The sequence below is a fragment of the Monodelphis domestica genome, chromosome 5, assembly GCF_027887165.1.
Source record: "Monodelphis domestica isolate mMonDom1 chromosome 5, mMonDom1.pri, whole genome shotgun sequence".
Taxonomy (NCBI): domain Eukaryota; kingdom Metazoa; phylum Chordata; class Mammalia; order Didelphimorphia; family Didelphidae; genus Monodelphis; species Monodelphis domestica.
In genome coordinates, this window is record NC_077231.1 from 292384584 (window position 1) to 292402999 (window position 18416).

The window sequence follows — 18416 nt, forward strand, 5'->3', positions numbered from 1 at the left end:
CTCACTGACAGTTGTTTATACTTTATATTTGTGTACAGGTTATACAAATTCTCTGAATCTTTGAGTTGCCATTTTTTTGTGACTGGTACATAGCAAGCACTTCATAAAGTGGGTGATTTGGGGACAATTTATTGATTGATCCCATGGCATCAGGAGTAAGAAAAGAGCCACCTAGGAAATACTATACTGTTCAGAATATTCTTCCAATTTTTATGGGCACTGATTTTTGTACCTTGCTATCATTTCTCAATACCAACCCATTCCCTACAGAAACCTCCTTCATAATAAGGAAAAGAAGTTAAGCAAAATAAATCAACACATATTTGTGTCTGACTATATCTGCCTGATTCCACACTTTCCTGCTAAAAGATAAATGTGGGAATTTTTCTCGAGCTTTTACATCTTTGGAATAAATGCCCATTGATAGTAGCAACTAGATAGTTCCATGGATAAAGCACTATGCTGGTAGACAAGTTCAAATCTTGCTGCATACAACTTTACCAAGTCACTTAACCTATCTGTGACTCAATATCTTCTCTTATAAAATGAGGAGGCTATACTTAATGAACTTTAAAATCCCTTGTAGTTCCAAATCAATAACACTATAGGCATAAGGATACAAATAATTGTCTTTTTTATAGCTTAGGTCCCAATTTTTTTTCCATACAAGTTCAACAAATTCACAGCTCCAACAATAGTGTATTAGTGTTTCTGCCTTCCCAAAGCCCATCTAACACTATTTTTATCTTTCATCATCATCACTGTGGCTTTGCTTTACATTTTTTCTTATTATTAGTGATTAGGAACATTTTTCCAACAAAAAACAAACAATCAGAATATGGTTGTTGATTTTTTATTCTTCAGACCATTTGTTTGCATCCTTTAACCATTTACCCATTGTGCAAAGTATCCAACTTTTAGATTGGGTAGATAGCTACATCATTTTTCAAGAAGAAAACCGAAGCCTGTCTTTCTTAAATATACTCTTCCATATGACTTATGAGAATAGGGATTAGACCTGTAACTTCACTGGAAGAGGAAAACTGTTAAGGAAACTCCCTCTGTCAAAACAGTAAAAAAATAAAAATAAAAATAAAATGTACCTACGTACATTTTCTGCAACTCATAGTCTTTGAGTGATATCTATGGATAACAAGTGGTTAAATGACTCCCCAAAAATGATACAACTAGTAGTATGGTTCAGGCAAGATTTGATGTAATTAATAGGCACCTCAGGGGCAGTTAAGTGGCACAGTTGATAGTGTCAGACCTGGAGTCAGGAATTCAAATCCAGCTTCTGATGTTTACCAGCTGTGTGACCCTTGGCAAGTCATTTAACTCTGTTTGCTTCTTGTATCTTCATCTGGAAAAGGAACTGGAGAACAAAATAGTAAAATATTCCAGTGTCTTTGACAAGGAAACTTCAAATGGGATCACAAAGAGTAGTACACAATTGGAACATAACTACAACAGTGGCAGATACTTTAAAAGTACCTGATCCATAGTAATTATAATGGTTCCCACTTTTGATGTAGCACTTTAATGCTTACAAAACATATTCCTCCCACTAACTTTCTAAAGCAGAAGGTGTAAGCATCATTATCCATATTTTTCAGATTAGAAAGTTGAGGCTCAAAGACCCTAAAAAGACATTCCCAAATTCTCGCATCTAAAGGTCAGAGCCAGAACTCTCTCTTACTTCTCACTTTCTACACAATACATGTAGTGTCATTCCCAATATGAATTAGTGAATGTTACTGCTATTACAGGGTAGAAGAACCAGCAAACAGATGACATGCCATAAATCTCTTCAAGCTAACCAGCTCTCTAGTCCCCACCAGAAGGTGTCACATAACCTAGTTTATTGGAGCAGCATATGTTGAAATGGTGGGAATTGATTGGTGGGCTCTATATATTTTTGTTTTATTTCAAGGTAATGGTGTTTTCCTCATTTATTATATGATGGTTTCTTTTAAAAATAAAATGGGTGAATGCTACAAACAAACATACATGTTACAGATGGCGTTGGACTGTCAAATTACAACCAAGCATAAGTTATAGATGGAGGATGGATGACTCACAAACCATTTCAAACTAAGAAAATGATGGAGAAAAATAGAATGACACTGAATGTCAGAGCTCAAAGGGTCCTTTGAGAGCAATTGGGGGGCAGTATGATGTAGCAGAAGAAGGATTCGATTTGGAGTCAGGAGAATGACTTTGAATCCCATCTCAGACATTTACTAGCTTTGTGACAAAAGGCAAATGGCTGTCTTACTCTAATAGCACCTACCCCCACCCCAGTTTTGTGAAATTCAACAATGTCAAATGAAATAATATTTGTAAAATAACATATGGAAATGTCAGCCACCATTATCTGGTCTACTCTTCTCATTGTTTAGATGAGAAAACTGAGCCCCAGGCAGGCATAGTCATTGGTCCAATGTCAGACAGCTGGTTAGTGGCAAAGCAAGGACTTTACTTGAATTTCTGACTTGTGGCCCAGTGTTCCTTCTAACATAATGGCAAGGACTATGTTGGTTTTCTCTTTTTACATGCATCTAGCATAGTACTTAGCCTAAGAGTATATACCGAATGAATACATCTTTGTTTTGATTGATTGATTGATTGATTGATTGATTGGGGGGGAGGCCCTGTTTATATTAACTAGTCACACTGTACTTCTAAATTAATTGATTTGTAGCTAAACCAAATCTTAATCACCCTCAATGGAATTACAAATACTAGCTACTTTAAGGTGAATGGTGATTTTTATCTTTAGTTTAAAAATAGCATAGCACTGTCCATCTTTACTAAAAGAAAGGAAGATCTGAGTTCGAATCCAGCCCCATACACTTCCTAGATATTTGACCTTGGACAAATCACTTAATCAGTGATTTTCTGATACAAAGATCCACTGGACCAACTAAAGAAGGAAATGGCAAGCCACTACAGTATCTTTGCTAAGAAAACTCCATGGATAGTTATGGTCATGAAGACTCACATGTGACTGAACAATACTATATTAACATGAACTTTTGTTGTTGTTTTTAATTATCTTACAAATGAGGCAACACAACCCTATAGATTTTGAGTGTCTGGTCAAAGTTCACAATGCAGCAAGTGACCAAATTGTGATACAAAGCTCAGTCTTTTGACCCCAAATCCCACATTCTTTCCATCAGGATATATTACCTCCCTGAGATATTTCTACCTCTGTTAGAGACTCATTCATATATCAAACATATACGGAGGGCCTGTACACTATGAAAAAAGTGACAAAGTTATCAATGAATCAAAGACGTATAAGATGTATGATCTTATCTTTCTGAATCTTATCATCTTATGAGAAAATATATCTGATCCTGGAGGTAATAAGGAACCACTGAAATTTATTTAATGAGGAGAACGGGGAATGGAGGAATAACATGGTAATATTTTAGGAAGATTAATTTGAAAGTTGAGTCAAGGATGAACTGAAGTGAAAGTGACCATAAGGAAAAAGGATAACAATGGGCTACAGCAATAGTCCTGCTGTGAGATGATAAGGGCTTATACAAGGATGGTAGCAGTGTAAGAGAGGAGAAGGAGGTATATGCAATGGTTAAATCAAGAAGATTTGACAATAATTGGACATGAGATGAAAGTTGTAAATTCAAAGGACTATAAGGATGGTGGCACACTCTGAAGCAATAAGGAAGTTGCAAAAATTAGTTAAGTGTTGGGTATGTTGAGTTTTAAGATGTCTACAGGATATCAATTTTGTAATGTCTAATATGCTGTTGGAGATAGGAGGCCAGAAGTTAGAAGAGAGGTTAGGAATGGATAAGTAAATCTGAGAATCACTTAGCATGGAGATAGTAACTAAATTCATTGGAACTAATGAGATCACCAAGTAAAATTCTACTGAGGGATAAGAGAAGAGAGCCCAGAACAGAGCCCTAGTGAATGCCCACCATTAGTGAGCATGAACTGGATGATGATCCAGTAAAAGAGACTTAGAAAGAGAAGTCAAAAGGATAGGAGAACCAGAATGGATTGATGTCATAAAAACTTAGAGAGGAAGGAATATCAAGGAGAAAAGAGAGTGATCCTCTATGCTAGATGCTGCATAGAGGTTAGAAAGGATGAGAATTGAGAAGTGCTCATCAGATTTGGCAATTTAGAGATGACTGATAATTTTGCAGATTGCAAAGTAAATTGAATGATGAGTTAAGATCCAGTCTGTAGAAAATGAGGAAGGTAGTGAGGGAAAGGAAGTTGAAGCATAAAATTTAGGTTATTTTCTCAAGGAATTTTACCACAAAAGGTAGGAGAGATATTGGATGTCATATATCAAGGATGAACAGATCCAGTGATTGTTTTTTTAAGCCTGGGAGAGATATGGGTCTGTTTGAAGGTAAAAGGGAAGTTGCCAGTAGACAGGGATATATTGAATATTAATGTATTGGGGATAATAGGAAGAACAATGTGCCAGAGAAGATGGGATATGAAAAAGTTAATTTGTGCATATAGAGGGGGTCACTTTGGCAAGGCCACCCCATTATTTTCTTCTGTGGAATAACAGAATTCTAAAGTAGCAGAATGTCTGTGATTAGAGTTAGTAACAGCAACAAGAAACCAAATCCAAAGTCTTTAAAGACAATATGACCTTTTTAGATCCTCAGAAAGTCTGGTAAATATTGATGTTTTGTACTATTTCTTCTGTTTCTACCATTTACAGAATCAGCTGTCTAAATCCACTGTTTTTAAGGTAAACACAATTGAAAAGGCTAGCAATACTTTATCTGCCACAAATATTTATAAGTGTATTAATCCAAAGTTTCATTGATTTTATTTGGTCATTTTTTATTTTCCCTTCAAATCAAGAAGTAGAAATTATTTCCTGAAATATACCAGAAACATTTCACAGAGTGACAGAAACTCAGAAATGGAAGGAACCTCAGATGGGGATATAAGATCATGCAGTAAAAAGAGACCTGGATTTGGACTTGGGAAACCAGTGTTCAAATTTCAGCTCTGCTCCCAATTATCCATGTGACTTCAGACAAACCACTTAACCTCTCTAAGACTCAGTTTCTTCATCTATAAAATGAGAGTTTAGCAAAAATGACCTCTAGCTTTAATCAGAGAATTTCAAAGTTGAAAGTAACTTAAATAGCTACTTAATCCAACCCATAGGAAAAGAACTCCCACTCCATATACCCAACCAGTGATGATCTAATCACTTCTTAAAGGTCTCCAGTGATAGGAAACCCATAACCTCCCAAGGTTTCCCATTCTGAGCTTTTCCATATATCAAGTATAAATTTTCCTGCTGGCATCTTCCTCCCATTATTCCTAGTTACATTCTATAGAGTCAGTATAAATAAGTCTGAACGATATTCCACATGAAGATTTTTTTTACATAATTAAAGAGAGATGGCATGTCTCCTTCCATGTGCCTATATATCCCCAGTCATCTCTTTGCCAGACTAAACATCCCCAGATCCTTCACAAATCTTGATATGGAAGGATTTTGAGGATTGTCACCATTTTGATATTTTTTCTCTAGGTACTCTCCAGCTTATCATATTGATACCCATAAATCGTGATACCCATAAAAGTATTCCAGATGTTTTTGCTAAAGCAGAGCAAGCAGTGGCATCTCCTACTTATTCCTGAGTGGCTTTTTTGATGTAACATATTATATATATATATATATATATATATATATATATATATATATATATATATTCCTATATGTGTATGTATAATTATATCTTATAGCATATTATATTATGTATTAGCATTTTAAAGTTGCCATATAACACTGATAACTGCTTTTGAACTTGTCCCCTAAAAACTTCTAATCATTTTGGTAAAAGTATTATCTCACTATGAGACTTTTCAAGTAATTTTTCAACCCAAATTTAAGATTTCTCCCATTAAATTTAATATGAGATTTGACACAACTTTGTAGGTTGTAAAGAGCTTTATGATCCTGATTGTCATCCGAGGAGTTATTTATCTTTCCCAGCTTTGTGTCATCCATAAAATAGATAAGGCTATCAACTATGCCTTGATCCAAGTTATTACTAAAAGGTTTAATCCCCACAGGGTCAAACACAGATTAGGGTACTCCACTAGAAAACTCTAAGTCATCAAACTAATAATGACTTTCTATCCTTTTCACTTAGCACAATGCCTGCCATAGATTAGGTGCTTAATAAATGCTTTTTGACTGCCTGGCCATTCAACCAATTCTTAGTCTATCTAATTGCTCTAGCACCTAGCCCACAGTCTCTCAAATTTTTCTACAAGAATGGCATGAAATATCTTAATGATTGCTTTGCTCAAAAGCCTAGATATTCATAGAATTCCCTAAATGGCCAGTTTAATAAGCAAATCCAAAGACCAAATAAGGAGTGTCTGTCAGTGCCTGTTTTTGCTAAAGCCATGAGAATTATTTATGGTTAGAACCCTTTCCAGATAGTAAAAACATTGCTATTTCAGAATTGAAGATATTGAATCCCAAGAAGGGAGTATGACTTTCCCAAAATTATTTGGGTAATAAGGAACAGAGCTGAGATTTAAACCTAGAAGCTTTGATTACCCATCTATTTTATTACCAATCCATCACCAATTCTTTCCCCTACTCTATTATGTCTCTGGGCACTGGCAAAATTAATGGTTATTGGCAAATAATTGTGAAACTGAATAATTCAGTAACTGATTCAATAGCTATTAAGTACCCAGTATATTCCAAGTACTGTTCTAGGAATTGTGGATATACAAAGGTTAAAACAGATGATGAATGCCCTCATGATGATTATAATTTAGCAAATGGGAATTTTATCTAATAATCAGCATGCAAGTCTGAATACATATGAATCACTGTTATTAATTTATTAATTAATTTATTAATAAGCATTTATTAAACATTCACTAGGTGCCAATGCCTAAGGATACAAATTCAAAAGCAAAACAGTGCATGCCTTCAAAAATCTTCCATTCCACTAGTGAAAAATAGAGCATGGTGACTGGCTAAGGGGATATCACAAAGTTTATCAATAGAGGGATCCACGGACACATCCTTTCACAGGAAATGAATTCATTAGAAATCTTAGAGTAGGATTGAAAAGGAGGAGATACTAACATTAATCAGCAAAATAAGGGAGAAAATGATCAAGGTAAAGAATATGCATGAGCTCGAGGAATTCAGGACCACAAAATGGGAAGTAATTAATGAAAGAGAGTGAAAGAAAGTACTATATGAGTTCTTAGAAGCAGAGCTCATTACTCATTGGAGGCAGGAACTTGGGTGAGTGTTAGGAATTATAATACCATACTGTTACCTTACAATAATGTACTTCTCTGAGAACTCAATGAATTTTACTAGCATTATCTCATTAGTCCTAAAAGAGACCAGATAAGTGAGATAGCTATGTTGCAAGATGCATTAGTGATTTCAGGACACCTGTACATAATTTTGTAAATAACCAATCTAGTTCAACAGGCCTGAAAAGACTAATAAAATTCAAGCTTAACTTAGAAGCAAGGTCCTGCCTTTCAAATGTTTTTATTTATATTGTTTTCCTAGTTTTGTTTGCTTCACTGAATCCTCCTACAAATCTTTTCATGCTGCTCTGAATTTCTTATACCCCTCATTTCTTATGGAATATTTTCTCATGACATTATATACCTTGGACTGCAGTTTATTTATTTATCCTCTTATTAGGTAGTGCCCAACATATTTTGAGTTTTTGCTACAACAAAAGTGCTTCTCTGAATGTTTTGTCATATAAACTTTCTTTTTGTCTTTACCTCCTTGGGAGACATCCCATAAAGGCATTTCTGTGTAAAAGCATAGGGACAACTTAATTTTTGTCATATTTCCAAATTATTTTCTAGGATCATTGAAACAATTTGAAGATCTAACAACAGTGTGTTAGTGTGCTTGTCTTCCTACAACTCCTCCAATATTGATCATTTCCATCTATTATTTTTACCATATTGAAGGTTTGTGAAATGAAGCTTGAGAGCTTTAATTTGCATTTATATATCATAACATTTTGGAGCTTACAATGTTTCTTCTGCAAGATCTTTGTTCATATTCATTGATCATGTGAGTCTTGTGGCTTCTTAATAAATTCAGTCAGGACCATGGATAGATCCTGAATCTTTCTGTTTCTCTATAATGTGTTCTTATGTACTAAGGAGAGAAAACCTTCCTCTTTAATGTTCAAATTGATTCCAGGGATTGAAGGTTGGTATTTCAAAGTTTGAGTTTGGTCTAAAAATGTTTCTTCTCCCTCCACCTTTTTTTTCCTTTCATGTGTTTTAGGGAAAGGCGATTTAATTGGAGCAAACCTCTCAATTAAGGATCAAGTTATTAAAACAAATGCAGATGTGAAGGCACTCACCTACTGTGATCTCCAATGCATTATCCTCAAAGGACTCTTTGAAGTGTTAGACCTTTACCCAGAATATGCTCACAAATTTGTGGAAGACATTCAGCATGATCTCACCTACAACCTTCGTGAAGGTCATGAGAGTGATGTAAGTATTTTAATAATTCTACAATTCTTATTAACATCAGAGACCTGATAAGAGGGTCTGGTTTCATTTATCACCAGAAAGGCAGATGTGGGAACCCCTCTTCAAATATCCACTAATTACTTTGGAAGAGAGGATTTAGTCACTATTTAAGTGATTAAATAATTTGCCAGGCAGTGACTGTAGTTTCTAATTTGCCTTCTAGAAAACTGTTCTTTACAGTTTATGTCTCTCAAATCTCTTTCTTTCTTCTCTGTTTTTATGTGCACTTGCCTCCTTCCCCTCCCCAAGATATTAACCAGTGAGACAGGAATGTATGATTTCTGAAAAATTAAAAATACTCATAGTTAATTAAGTTATTGGTCTCCAACTTGTTCATTATCATGCCAACTTAAAGTGAATGTTTCTCAAAAAAATGTATAAACAATGGCCCTAACAAATGAGAATAAATGTGATATGATAGGGATTTAACTAATGATAATAATAGCTAGCATTTATATAATACATTACTGGTGTCCCAGGCCCCATGTGCCACAAACTCTGTGCCTCAGCCTTTGGACTTCAAAGCCACATGAGGGTACATCAATAGATGATAATGCACAAAGACAATTGTCATTCTCGGTAACCGAGAGACTACCACTATACTATACTGTTAGCAATGCATTTTACAAATATTGTTTCATTTTACCCTAACAATCATACTATGAGGTAGGTACTATTATTGTTACCATTTTACAGTTGAGAAAAATAAGAATGAAGTAAAGTAATTTGCCTTGGACCATATAGCTAGCAAGTGACTAAAACAGGATTTGAACTCAGGTCTTCCTGATTCTGAGTCTTCACTCTATCTACTGTACTGAATTTCTATATCCAGGTACAAAGAATGTTATGTTACTATGGTCTTCTAGTTCCTAATCATGCAGAAAATTTTTCCCAGGCAAAATATAAAGGGAAAAGTATGATGTTGAAATTGAAGACAACCCAAACACTTAGAAAATTATATGGCTAGTGCGTTTCAGTTTCTGTAAGCATCTTAGCTGTCAAAATGTGTGTTTCTTTGCTTCTTAAACTGATCACAAATATGATTTCATTTGATGTGTCAGAGAGACAGATGATTTAATAAAAATGGTTGTTGAAAAGCATACCAGAGCAATATCACATTGTTTAGCAACCACAAGGTGGATATGCTGTCTAATGCAAGAAGAGTGATATGGGCCAGATACAAGTAAAACCAATTGTGTTTCAGTGACCTTAAGCAGATATTTGTCTTTCTGAAACCCAGAACCTCTGTTTTGTTTTGTTTTTAGGACTCTATTTCATTAGTTATTAGGGTCCCACTGAAATAGCATCATCAGAATATTCATGGTGTTTTCCCAATGGCCTTTCACTTTGTTGGCCTTCTGCTTTATACCACACATCAGTTTTCTGGCAAATAATGGAACTACTTAGGTGTACTGCCAGTTATTATATGCCTTACAGGTGAGAAGTTAAGCCAATACTGGTCCTTCTCATTCTATGATTTATGGCTTAGAATATCATATTATGCACTGTACCAATCCCAGAATTCTCTCCATGTATTGGGTTAATGGCTTTTTGCTCTATGTATTTTAAGTAGATTATGTAGGAATTGGTTTTCACAGTCACAGATACCTTTTGTGGGTGACTTCTATCAAAATGTATTGATGATTGTTTCTAAAGAATTTCAATGGGTCATAAAATCAGCAGATAATATAATGTTAGAAAGGGAGGCTAATATTTAAATGGTGAAGACCCCCCCAAAAAAAAGTTCTCATGGGGCTAAACTCAAAAGTTCCATAAGTTCAAGATGAAATTTCATAGGGAAAAATATAAAGTTGTACATTTTCATCAAATACAATGTATAATGAAACAACAAATTCTTGTGCAAAAAAATGGGAATTTTAATAGGCTACAACCTCAATCAAAACAATTAGATGCTATGAGAATTTTTAAAAAGCTAATGTATTATAGCTTCCATTCAAAGAGAGGAGATGTAATAGTCCCTCAATAACTTGAACAGCCTACATCTAATGCTGTGATTCAGTCCTGATAAATAAATTTTAGAGAAAATTTTAACAAGAGGGAAAACATGAAGGAGAAGACAAGAGAGGATCAGAGACCATATTAATTAGTACTAGTTCCTAAAATGGGGGCAATATTAATAATTACTATTATTAGTTGTAGCATTTATTTTGCTTTAAAGTAGCTAAAACATTCAAATGATCTTTACAAAGATTCTGTAAGTTATGTGCTATTAATATTGTCATTTTACAGATGGGTACACTGAGGTTAAAAGAAGTTAAGTGACTTGTTCCTGGATCACAAAACTACTAAGTATCTCTGTTCTTGACTCCAAGTCCAATTCTATCTATGATACCTAAAAGTTATTTCTCTTTAGCCAAGAGAAAGGAAACTCCATAACAAACAAACAAATATATATATATATATATATATATATATATAGCTATGTTAAAGTTTGAAGCAATGGCATATGGGCAATGAATTTTACTTTTTCTACTTGGCCCTATAGCATAGAATTTAGGACCAAAAGGTAATGTAAAAAGTAATTTTAGGTTTGACACAAGTTAAAATTAGACTCTTTCTATAGAGGAGGAGTCAAGCCTGGGACATAGACTCATCCAGTTAAATCCATATCTGAAAAAAAACCACCATCACACATACCTAACAAGCAACTATACAGCTTTTGCTAGAAAATCTTCTATGAGAGAATCCACTAACTCCCAGGTAGCACATTCATGTGTTTCTTTTTTTATAACTGTGACTTGTTCACTCAATGCTCCGATGGTACTCACATCACCTGAGGCCACTCAAATGGAAAAAGGAGTCTGATCATTCAATTCAGTAAATATTTATTAAGCCTCTACTATATGTCAGGCATTTTGTTAAGTACTAGGGGTATAAAAAAAGAGGCAAAAGTCAGTCCCTGTCCTCAATCTAATGGAGGAGACAATATGAAAAGAAAAAATTACAAAACAAGCTATATACAGAATAAAGAGAAAATAATTAACAGAGGGAATGCACTGGAATTAACAGGGGTTGGAGAAGTCTTACTGTATAAGACAGGATTTTAGCTGGAATTTAAAGGAAGCCAATGAAGTCTGTAGTCAGAGTCAAGGAGGGGCAAGATCCCAGGTGCCAGCCAAAGAGAATGTCCAGAGTCAAGCAATCCAATATCTTATTTCCAATATCAGTGTCACTAGAGCAAAGAGTCCATGCTGAGGAGGAAGTTGTAAGAAGACTAGGAGGGGGCTTTTAATATCCAGTAGAGCATTTTTTATTTGCAACTGCAGCCAATTGGAAGCTCCTGAAGTTTTCTAAGTAGGAAGCTGACATGATCAAATTTACATTTTAAGAAAATATAAAGCATCAAAATGGAGAATGCATTAAAGTGTGGAGAGACTTGAACAAGATAGCCTCATGGGCAGCTGGGTGGCTCAGTGGATTGAGAGCCAGGCCTAGAGATGGGAGGTCCTAGGTTCAAATCTGGCCTCAGACACTTCCTAGCTGTGTGACAGTATTGATTCCAAGCCTGAAGATAAAAAAAAAAAAAGAAGATAGCCTCTCCAACAGGTTATTGCAGTAATCCATTGGTGAGATGATGAGAGCCTGAGCTAAAGTGGTAATGGTGTCAGAGAAAACAGCCTGATGGCCAAAAGCATGGTGAATCTAGAGATCAAAAATGGAGAACAGATTTCAGTATCCCATTTTTGCCCACAATATAGACCAAAGTGTCACAACATTTGAACCTGAGAACCAGAAAGCTTATCTAGTCCAGCCCTATTAATTTATAGCTGAGTAAAATGAGTCCCAGAGAAAAATGGCCTATCCAACGTCTATCAATTAGGAAGTATCAAGTTGTGATTTGAATCCATGTTTCTGAATCCAATCCACTGTTCATTCTACAAATGCAATCCAAATTTTGTACAACATATTTTCCATATTTTAAAAAATGGTATATCATGGTTTATACTGAGGATTGAATGTAATCCAAGGCATATATCTATAAAATAGTGAGCTTTTTTTGAAATAAAATTTTCATTGTTTTACCAGGTATCTTACTGTACCCATGCTACCTTTTAACTTTGTTTTGGAGAAACAAAAAAGTAAGCAAAACTTCTGGAGGAACTTTTAAGAATGTCCCCACCCATTAAATGATGCAATAAAGACTTTGCTCAAGAACAAGTCAACTTGGAAGTGACATATATATGTGATAAGAGAATTATATCTTCTAGAGCAGTGATAAATTATACATCTTTACCCTAGCAGTATCAACACTGCAGCTAATCTAATTCTCATAGGAAAATTAATTATAATGTATAAAATATTTGTGTAGGTCGGTGAGAAAGTCAGCTGCCACTGCTTTGACCTCGTGCTAATTATGCATTTTCTGCACTATGTAGGTTTCTAATATTTACCCTCATTTAGTCCTTCTGGGTGGCCTCAATCATGAAATAGATTAATTTATGTATTTCTGTCTGGGCAGATTAGAACAAATTTTCTTCACCAACTTCTTCCATTAAACTTGATCAAATTGATTTTACTGCCAACTCATTTGTTTTTCTGTTGGTAACAAAATTGAATTTGCCTGAAAATGAGATTTTAGATTTATGATGAATTATTAAAATGACTGCACAACACCCAAAAATCTATTTGTAATATAACAAACTAAAAATACTGCTATATTTTTACCTCGGTGAATCAAGAAGACCATGGGGTGCAGTATAAAGAGTATTAGGGTCAGAGGATCTATGCTCAAATACTGTCACTGACACTTGTCACATACATGACCTTGAAAAGGTTGCAGTTTCCCTCAACCTCAGCTTTCCTTATCTGTGAAATGAGAACAATAGAAGCATCTGCCTTCTAGGGATGTTGTGAGGATAAATTTCCTGGCCATTTTCTCACCGGCTTCCTTTCCACCAACTATTATACTATACCTTTCTCCTGCTCCCCTCTTTCTATGTCTGGAGCCATAATCAAATCAACACTATCATTGTTCCTGGAATCTTCTTTCCTGTAGTCCCACTCAACATCTTTGTAACTTTCCAAACCAAACTATCCCTTTCTGGTCCCCACATCTCTATGTCTGCTGTCTCTTCCTATTAGAATGTAAGCTGCTTGAAAGCAGTGGTTCGCTTGGATATCTATTTCTTCAGCACTCAGGACAATATCTTGAATATAGCAAGTGCTTCTGTAAGTGCATTTATCCATCAATTCATTTGGACTACACAAAGGATGCCTTTCCTATTCTTCATCATCATCATAACAATAATAATAGATGACATTTATTTAGCACTTTAGGATTTCCTAAGATCTTTACATATGTTATCCCCTGTAAGCTAAGTGAAATTTCCAGAGAGCTGAGTTCCATGTAGGCGGGGTGTTACTGTACTTATGTTGCTAGCCTCCATTTTTGGCATATTTAGTTTTGTAGTTGTAGGAATACTCATAACACTTTTTTACTTTTGCCAGTATGCTTCTCATTTTTCACCAGCCAGAACATTTAGCATCCATAGGACATACTGGTAAAAAGGAATGAAGGCAACCCAGCAAAATATTGAAGGCTACATGTATTCACTCTTCCTTTCTCCTTTTGCAGAAGGTCAATAAGCATTTATTAAATATTTAGTAGGTGCCAAATACTTTGCTAAGCTCTGGAGATACAAAAGCAGAAAATATTCCCCCGGGGAGTTTATATTCTAATAAAAGAAATAACATGTTAATTTGACTCTCTATATATACACTTATGCTATGTGTGTATATGTGTATGTATGCATATGTTTGTGAGTGCACACATATGTATGTATCTCCATGTGTGTTTCCCCTTGCAAATATATGAGTGTGTCCCTCTCATGACTCAACAAGAATCCTAATAGAGCTGAGAGGTATCACTCTCCTCCATGTACACTATGACCCAGTGATAACATCCTCATTTGTAAATGATGCTCTAGCTTCTAACTCCATGCTTTTTCACTTGTTGTCCCCCACACTGGGAATGATCTCTTTCTTCTCTCCACCTCTTGGTTTCTCTAGCCTCCTTTGATAATGATCTTTGATGATTATAAAGGACTCATCTTTTTTATGAGGTTTTTCCCATTCCTCCTATCCTACTCTTACTCCTAATGCCTTTCCTATATGATTAGCACCCATTTACACTGTATATTTTATATAGGTATAGTTGTTTATGTGTTGTCTCCACCATTAGAATGCAAACTCCTTGAGGAAGGAGATTGTGAATTTTTGCCTCTTTTTTATCCTCAATGCTTAACACAATAGTTGGCACCTAGCAAATGCTTAATAAATCTTTGTTGACTGATGACAAACACTGTATGTTGGGAAAATGGAAGAATATCATAATTAGTTGCTGATTCCCTCTCATTAATAAAAGCATTTATATAACATTTTAATGTTTGCAAAGTACTTTACAAATATTATTTTATTCTCGCCAGAACCCTGGGAAATAGATACTATTATTATACCTATTTTATAAATGAGGAAACTGAGGGAGAAAGAAATTAAGTGACTCATCCAGAGTCACATATTGTCTGAGGCCAAAATTGAATTCAGTTCTATCTGACTCAAAATCCAGCCATCTAGCCACTGCATGACTTACCTACCACCATGTTTGGATGTTATTCAAATGAAAAAGTTCTGGAATGTCCCTGAACAGCTCATCTTCTATTACCTAAAGAAATGGTATCGAATACAAAATATGGACATGCTAGGGCTTCTCACTTTTTTATATAGAGATAAAATGATATATCACCCATCATTTTTGCCCTTTCCCAATGCCACCAGAATCTTTTGGGTCTTCTTCAGAAGAGTAGAAACTTCCTAGCCTAGCTTTCAAGGCCATCCATTCTCATTCCATATCCTGTTGTTGTTGTTGAGTCATTTTTCAGTCATGTTCAACTTTTAATGTTCTAATTTGTGGTTTTCTTGGCAAAGATACTGGAAATCACAGAGTGAGTATCTAAGCCCAAATTTGAACTCAGAAAGATGAGTCTTCTTGAATCCAGGACCAGAATTCTATTCACTGCCCATCTTTCTCTAAAATTCATAGGATCAGAGTTTTAGGGTTTAAAGGAACATTAAAAATCAATAAGTTAAACACATTCATTTTACATTCAAAGAACTTAAGTCTAGAGAAATTGAGTGCTTAGAACAAGTACAAACAAGTGTTGAGTGGCAAAGCAAGAGATTTTTACCCACGGCCAATGGTTTCAAATCTAGCTTTCTTTCCATAGTACCACACTACTCTGTCCTCCTGTATATCATTCCACCTATAATTCCCCACCCTTTTATGCTTGCTAATGATTTTCCTTATGTCTGTGAGGCATTTTTCCACCTATCTCCCCACATCAGATTTGCCACTTTTCATTCAAAACCAGCTCAACAGTACCTATCTCTAGGGAAATTATGTTACTCTTTTCATCTCCACTTAAAATGGCCTTCCTCAATTCCCAAACCTCACATGACATTTTATTTGTGGCTCTCTAATGCCCTTATTATTTAATCTTGTGTACCATAATTATTTATGCTCATGACTTATTGTCTTCTGAAATATAAACCTCATGAAAACAGGGTCACTATTTTATTTAATTTTGTCTTTCTCATTCCTTAGCATGGTGTTCTATATATAGTCAGAATTTTAGTATTTACAAGATAAATCCAAAGATCTTTAGTTCAATTTTAATCTTTAATTTCTACTTGTTTTAATTGAATTGAAGGTTTAATTACTTAAATAAACACTAAGATTTTTAGAATACCTGGTATTTAGAAAAATGGATTATTATTTTTAAGAAGTCATGTCCCCCAACTGGATACTAATATTAAATTTTGAATAAGAAAAGTAAGAAGAGCAGTTTTCAAAAAGTATAGCTTAGCTATAGTATAAAGAAATAAGCAGTTTTTTAGATTCAATCAAGTATTTATTAAACACCTACTGTATGCCAAGTGCTCTATAGATACAGGAACAAAGAATGAAGCACTTCCTCATAGTGATAGATGTTGCCAGGTGAAAAGATGACTAGATGGTTTTGTATAGGCAGTTCATTCTAATGATCTGCATTTAAAATTTCTCACTTAAAAAAAATATTGGCATAATTCTTTGAGATTTTATATCATGAGACTAATTTTCCTTGGAGTTTTAACCTCATATGCCATAAAATTGTTCTTGAATTGAGTTATATCTCAAAAATAAAGGACTGTTGCCTATGCCAAGGGAGGAATGATGACAAGCTTAGTGTACCATTCCAAACATTTTCATAAATTCCCTAAGGATAGTATTCTAATTTTTAAATAGTACATTTTTCTAGCTTTGAAGATGGAAAATGCTTTTATAATATGTCACCTCATTATGGTCTTTGAAAAGACATAAAAAGCTCCCTGTTCATGATATATTTAGTTGGTGTACCCTTTTTGCTATTGTTTAGTCATGTCCAATTCCTTGTGACCCCGTGGACTTTTATCCATAAAATTTTCTTGGCAAAGATACTGGAGTGGTTTGCCATTTCCTTTTCCAGTGTTCCCGCATTTTACAGATGAGGCTTTGAGGCAAATAAAGGTTAAATGCAGGATTACACAGTGAATGTCTAAGGCTGTATTTAAATTCAGATCTTCCTGATTCTGACTGGTACTCTATCTGCTATCCTCCTAGCTGCCCAGTGTAGCCTCAGCCTTTTTGATATTTCAGCACTATAAGGATCTGAGATTTGGTTTATGTGAATACTCCTTTCACTGATGCAGAGATCAAGACCTCTTATCTTTTTGAGATGGAATAGCTGAAAAACTCTTCACCCTACCTTCACCCTAATGATGAGCTTCTCAGACTTGTTGAGGCTGACTTTTGGAAAATAGACATGTGGGGTTTCCCTTAATGGATTTCCCTGACCAGCAGGGTCCCACAAGGGAAGGGGCTCACCTTTTGATGGGACTGAGGAGAGATAGGAACCGAGAACCAGGGTGGAGAATGAAAGACACGGACAAGTCAGTGGTTGAATAGGGCAGGCAATCCCTATGATACTCCCTTTGATAGGAAAGTATGAGTACAAAGGAACACGAGGTGGAGGAGGAGATTAAGATAGGGAATGCAGGCCGAGATGGTTACAGCCTCAGGGAAGGAGAAGGTCAAGAAGAGAGAGACATAGTCATTGAGGAGCCCAGTGGAGCTCCATGGAAGGGAGAAAGGCCAAGAGGAAGTTCATGGGATTGCCTCTGGATTTTATTCCTGTCCTGCTTGGGCGGTACTCCCAAGCAGGTAGGAACCACATCACAAAGTATAGACAATTAAGATTGGGTGGCAAGGTAGAGGGAACACCTTTGGGCGTGTACATTGCAAACCGTGCTTTCCGGGGGAATTGAGTCCGAGCATGTTAATGAGTTTGTCTTAGCCAAGGGCCGAATGGCCAGTTCAAGGTTACATTCACAAGCCTCATTGGTATAACCTTATGCTTGGAGACACAGTCACCATACAGTCATTTATATTTCATAGATGTGAATATGCTTGGGATGCTACAGACATAGAATCCATCACCAAGTCTCTAGTAGAAGTTTTTTCTGGTCTGGTGATACCCACTACTATTCATAGTCTGTGAAGTAGTCCCACTTTTTTTTGAGAAGTCAAAACTCCTCCATATCTTAATGAGGCTCTGGAGGAGGACTTCACTGGATGTCATACACACTGCACTCAAAGGATAGTCCTAGCTTTCCCTGGAAAGGAGTTTTCTTTATGATGCCTTTTTATGGAACCAATTCACAATCCACATATGATTACTTCACTCCAAAAGAGTATCTCATCAGAATGGAGGATTGTGGAAAAGGAGGGATCAAGGAAGCCC

General features: G+C 35.5%; 1 protein-coding gene across 1 annotated transcript in view; it reads left to right on the top strand.

Moving 5' to 3' along the window:
• The window catches only part of KCNH8 (potassium voltage-gated channel subfamily H member 8), a 406798-nt gene that overhangs the window by 332346 nt on the left and 56036 nt on the right, over positions 1-18416 (top strand). The window contains exon 11 of the mRNA XM_001369648.3: positions 8327-8541. Coding sequence (XP_001369685.1) covers positions 8327-8541 — 215 coding nt within the window. The remainder of the gene's footprint in view (positions 1-8326; positions 8542-18416) is intronic.